The 6,297-nt window shown below is 38.1% G+C and overlaps 1 protein-coding gene across 1 annotated transcript; it reads left to right on the top strand.

Annotated features, from left to right (window-relative positions):
- Positions 1-5,444: 5,444 nt before the first annotated feature.
- LOC136269501 (uncharacterized metal-dependent hydrolase HI_0454-like) lies at positions 5,445-6,011 on the top strand. Its single transcript, XM_066072034.1, has one exon. It carries the CDS (start codon positions 5,445-5,447, stop codon positions 6,009-6,011), a length of 567 nt encoding a protein of 188 aa, XP_065928106.1.
- The last annotated feature ends 286 nt before the right edge of the window (positions 6,012-6,297 follow it).

The raw sequence follows: 6,297 nt of genomic DNA on the forward strand, positions 1-6,297 counted from the left end.
GTGCCGTTCAGTGGCCTGTACAGTGGGGTACAGTGAGGTACAGTGCTGTTCAGTGGCCTGTACAGTGAGGTACAGTGCTGTTCAGTAGCTCTGTACAGTGGGGTACAGTGGAGTACAGTGGAAGTCAGTAGGTGCGTACTGTGGGGTACAGTGGAAGTCAGTGAAATGTACAGTGGGGTACAGTGGATGTCCAGTAGATGTCAGACAATATCAGTCAATTTTCGGGAACATCAGTGGATTTTGAATTCAGTAGAGTAAAATGAAATATGTCTTATGTTGATATATTATACCGGTAATTGTATTCATTTTAGATATGTTAAATCGTGCCATAATTGTGATTGAAACATATTTCAACAGGTTTCATATTTTTAAGGGTTCACATCAAAGAGAATGTTGCCAATTCTTTAAGCCAGTTTAGCCATTACGCATATGAAAGCTTCTCTGCACATTTCAAATTCTGGAATATATCGAGTCGGCGTATAAATGAAGCAAGATTATAACAGACACATTTTAGATAAAAAAAATTACCTAATAGGATTTTGCGCGTACTTCTTGTCATAACTTAATCTTGGAAAAAAAGAGAGATTGCATGAAATAACACGTACTATCATATGACATCGTGAAGGGCCTGGAGCTTTAATGGGTCTAGTAAGTTTAAATGGTTAACCACTTTTTTATATATAAAACTCGATATGTATTGCATGACCTCTGATATGAAAATCAATGGACTAGAGTATTGGCATCCTCTAATTGTGTAGATTCAACTTGTTCAAATTATGACTACAGGTTATAAGGTCGGCCCACAATAAGCGCTAAACAAACTAATATACATTTTAGCAATTGCATGAAAATTTTATCGTTAAAGAACCATTACTCTTCAAATGTGTGGAAATAAACTGCTGGAACTAACATACCAGTGATACATTTTAATTTAAATGACGTATTTTTTTTATCCCCACCCTTCTATAAAAATATTTAATCTTACGTAAGAAAATGCTATGGTACTTAAAATGAACTTATGGTACTAAACTATGCTAAATATTCAATTTCTCTATTTTTATTATTTCAAATGTTTTCAGTCAAAAAAGTGGCTGCTGTTAGTGGCTGCTAGCTTAAGCCTGGTGAATTTTTAAGGTTGAATGTCCATCTGATAAGAGAGATAACTTCCGTAGAAAATATTCTCACTTTGTTTCGGATAACCCCTAATTATTAAGGCTACAAGGACATCAAGCAACAAGGTAGGCGGTACGTATGGGGCCCCAGTTTATGCTGTACGGCGACATTTATTTTATTTCAAATTTCAAAAGATGAAATTTGAACGGAACGAACTGAACCCCCAATTTTTTTTTGGGGGGGGGGGGCGCAAAAAAGTTAGAACTGTTTTACCAAAAAGTACAAGAAATTTAAACTAATCATATTGATCAAATTGAAAGAGGGAATATCTATACCCCCTCCTTCTCACATTCTCCAATGCATTGTTGTTTGGTTTTTTTATTCAAATATACCTTAATTATATGTACTTGTACAGTCCATCAACAATACGTGTATGATGGTTTAGGCCAGAGAATCTTTAGATGGTAATTTTTATTTCTCTCTGAATCGCTCGTTCATAAAGGTAAATGAATTGAAATTGGGAAAAACATACTAAGACAATTGCAAACTGTAGACTTTAGATGGCAATTTTTATTTCTCTCTTAATCGCTCGTTCACAAAGGTAAATTAATTAGAATTGGGAAAAACATATTAAGACAATTGCAAACTGTAGACTTAGTTCATTATTTGAAACTTATAACATTTCAAATGTTTAAAACTAAGTCATGTTTTTCTATTTTAAAAGATCAAATACGGGGAAACATAATTAAAGAACAAAAGAACAATATCACATTTTATTCAAGACGATATATATCCCTATTTTGAGATTATACCTATTACTAGAAGATCATTCATTTGATCCCCTTTATGTGTTTTATATATATAACAAAAAGCTCTGGTTTGAATTTTTTTTCATTCTAAAACATATGAATCCGTTTACTATTATCGTATCCTAATTTAAAAAAGAAAACCGTTTATGAAAAATTAAACATTATTTGTAATTTAAAACCTGTACGTAAAATCTTCAATAGTTCATGATAAAGAAAGATAACTCTTGCTGTTTGAAGCAGTTTTTTTTACAAACCTAAACAACAAAGTGCTCTTCTGAACTAAAAAGCAGCGCTTCACTTTGTTTTGTAAGATGATTTGACATTGCATATAACTAACTATTATTTTCATATACCTTTAATATTTTTAATTCTATGCTGCGATAATAAAGTTTTGGTTTTTCGTCACTTTGTCTAATTTTCTTCATATCATGATTACACACATTGTCAATTTTGGAGAAATATAGCAGCGCTTAATCTCTTTAACTTTGTTTCATAAGACTCTCTTGGTATTGACTTTAATAAAAATCAAAACGATTTTTTTAAAAAAAACAATATATATGGTAAAATTAATAGCGGAGGTATATAACACCTTAAAAACATTTTACGTTAGTTTTGTTTTCTTCTACGAACATGTACCTGTAATAAATATTGTTACATCGATATTCTAAACATTTGTTTTAATGTTGTATTTGTGATCATGAATATACTTTTTTTAGAGCAAATGTGTGAAGCGTACCTGACTATAGTAAATCTTAAAAAGATAATAAACACTGACTGAATATAATAAATGATTATTTCTAAGGGGTTAAGAGCTCATTTTGAAGGTTTATATCACCCTTGATTTTGATCACGCGAACTTGAAAACACACGCGTTAAATAGAGGAGTTTTCTTAATATCAATAACAAGGGTCTGAGGGCTTCTATCATTATGATATCTAAATGTGTCCATTTAGCTCACTAGAACTTTTTTAACTCTTCACACCGATATTGTGGTGAATGGTGGGCCGTTATCTCCTTTTTCTTTATAGTGTTCATCAAACAAATTACAGGGCAGTGCAGGAGACCTATAGAGCTATTATTTCCTGGTTCCAAATTTGGGCTGTACGGGTACCACCAGGTAATTCCGAGAGGTTTATATCTCCATTGATCTTGATCACACGATCTTTACTGCCTCCAAAGTTGTCAATGCTCCTACAAATATTAATGTATTAATCATCTTGATGTTAATTAAAGTATGCCGATGAGCAAGTAAAATATATTTTCTGTTCGAGTACTCTCAGTACTTTAACGATTTTCCTTATTGAATGGCTGCTGTAAGTGGCTGCTAATTGTTGTCATGACTAACAATAGAGTAAACTTTTCATAATTTTGGTTTCATCAATAATTCAGGGTGATGCACTTGCATTACCAGTAGTTTGTAGTAGTTGAAAATCGTCAGTGTAAGTATAATTCATGAACAGTATCGTGTTTACTCATTTATTGCCAATAAACATTTATTTATGTCTCTGATTTGAATATGAATTATAAATTTTTGTTAATTTCTGTAAACTACAGTACAAATTACAATGTTGTAAAGACTATTTCACAAATAATAAAAAGTTATACTGAAAAACCTTAATTTATAAGGGGGTCATTATTCTACAGGGGTCACTTTTCTTCATGTAGAGTGTGCTCATTTTTGTAAAATGACACTTATTCTTCAGGCAAAAGGATCATTTTTCTACGTAGAATAATGACCGGGGGGTGGGGTGTCATTATTCTACGTCGAAAAATGACCCCCGGTCATTATTCGATGGGGGTCATAATTATTCATTACACCGGCAACTTTCCTGTATCCACTCTCAGATTCCAATGATTTTCAATATGGGGAGGAAGGAGAATTAGAGAAATATGTGAAATTTGCAAAAGTCACATGAGATTGCCAGGAAAAAGTTAAAAGCCTCACAAAAAACACTGAAGCGGGATTATGATATCAGAGCCAGAGAACATCAATTTAAAGTAGGTTTTTTGCTATGAAGTCACGTCGGGAGGTCAAGATTATGCATCACGACAAACTAAAGAAATGTGATGCACGGAAATTGCCAAAGTGGTTGGTAGATTACATGAGATCACGGCAAAGTAAGTCGCCAAGTGACCTGGATGATTATCCAGATGACGAGGTAATTGCTGGCGGATCAAGCAATACAGATAGTACTTCCGCCAAAGACCCTGCAGGTATTGCCACTTAGGAGAGACTTAGGAAACCATGGACCATCTAGGGGTACAAGATCTCATTCAAAGGGTATTACTAAGCATGATGAAACTATTTTTGCAAAACCGCCAAAGCGAGGTCAGAAAAAGGTACGGAAGTCATATTGTGTGTGTAAAAAACTAAATGGAAAGGGTTAATGGTGCAATTTGATTCCTGCAGAGCCTGGTTTCATCCGGAATGTGTGGGTATTACTGCTAAAATTGCAGAAAGGATACCTCGGTATACTTTCCCTGAGTGTTATCAGCATTTATTAAATCCCAGAGCTTTTAAGTTATAAAATTGGCTTCCGAGTGTTCTCGGATATAATTTATTTGCTAATGTTATATTTTAATTTTAGATTCAGCGATGGAGGAGCAATTCGAATTGTATGTGTTCGATGATGTGCCAGTATGACAGTTGTTGATCCGAGCCAGAGCAGTGGCTCAGATCGGGAAGTTAGTATGCGTCCTTGTCAGGAAAGAGCCCACACAAAGGAAAAGAGGGAAAGGGGAGTAAGAAAGTGCGCTGTACACAGTTGCGGGGAGACATGTTCGGGAGCTACACCAATGCTTTACCACATTTGAAGGGGCCATGCTGGAGGGGCACATACTCCTGAGAAGTTTGTGTCTTTCCTAGTGGATCTATCCGCTGAGGTTTTTCAAACACACCAGAGAGAGCCTGTATTACAGTCCTTGGAGAGGTTAAGTACGTGGGCTATGAGACGACTGGGGAGAGTGGACTGGACGTTCTCCAGGCATGTGCAGGAGGTGGTGAACAGGGTCTCACACTTTTTGGACTTGACAGCCCAAGTAGTGGGCTGATTGCTGGGAGAATCGGCCATATGGCTTTACTAGTCCATCCAAGATTGATGGCAATGGGGATAAACATTGCCGTTAAGAAGGGTAGATGGAATACCTATTTTTTTTCGCTCTCGATCAGATATCTCTGTGTCGAGAGAGGGGGTTCAGGAGCCAGAAGAGGAGGGTCACCGTGTGCCGGTGAAAGCGGAACTACCTGCTAGTGATCCCAATGAGTTGCCTGGTCACCAGTTGGCGATGGTGGACTGCCATTGGCACCCTGGACGGATGCCAGCTAAATTTACAGGAGCGATTAATGCCGCGGCCCTAGACAGCCGACCCTCCTTATTGCCGGTCACCATTTCCGGAGGGTGCTTGGTTTATGGAATGGAGGAGGCCCGCATCCCAATGAGGTTAGAGAGTGGGTTGGTGATTGCGAAGGGGATCCATCCATAGGAAGCATATAGAGCAACAAGGGCTGATGTGGCGGCTACCATGTGTTTGTGCAATAGCAAGGGCTGGGCTGTGGGAGAGATAGGCTTGGACTACTCTGTCAAAGAACAGCACCCCCAGCAAAAGTTCATCCTTGCGGAATTTTTCCGCAGAGTTTATCCATTCTCCAATATGGTGTTGCATCTGAGAGGTGCAGACGAGGACAGCTGCAGTCGAGTTCCCACCCAAGACTGCATAACTCTTTCAGATGGGTTGGGTGTGTCTATCCAGACACCAATCTACCTGCACTGCTTCTTAGGGGGCCAAGCACAGATCAAACTCTGGATAGATACCGGGAGGCCGGTGTACTTTGGGGTGAGCGAAAGGGTCCGAAGCATGTTGGATACCCAACAGGAAGGCGTTAGGGCGATTCCACAGGGTCAAATACTAGTGGAGACCGACAGCCCATACCTGCCATGTGGGGTTGGCCGACCAATGACGCCTAAACATATTGAAAAGGTCTACCAATTGGTTGCGACCATACGCGGAGAATCCCTGGAACACCTTGAAGAGGCGGTGACGAAGAACTTCCGCACCTTCTTCGCTAAGCAGTTGGGCCAGAAATATTGATTGTCTGCCTTTCTACATGCAGTGTATCCTCCCAGGATATTTTTACATTCTTCCAAGTTTGTTCCGAGCGAAAGGATCGCTATGGATGAGAGACCATGGACCGCCAGAAGAGACGAGAGGGTCTGGGATCATCGTGCTCCCATTCCGGACAGCCGTTGCCTGTGATTGATTGACAGTGACTTTTTATTTGGTCATGATTTATGAACAATTAATATCTATTTTTATGAGTACTGGTAAAACACAATGTTTTAGGTAATTACATTTGTATTGTCAATCATAGGGGTTT

Source organism: Magallana gigas, chromosome 2 (genome assembly GCF_963853765.1).
Source record: "Magallana gigas chromosome 2, xbMagGiga1.1, whole genome shotgun sequence".
NCBI lineage: Eukaryota > Metazoa > Mollusca > Bivalvia > Ostreida > Ostreidae > Magallana > Magallana gigas.

Bases quoted from the DNA above. Each gene is read 5' to 3' on its own strand.
- LOC136269501 (XM_066072034.1), top strand. From the start codon at position 5,445: ATGTGTTTGTGCAATAGCAAGGGCTGGGCTGTGGGAGAGATAGGCTTG.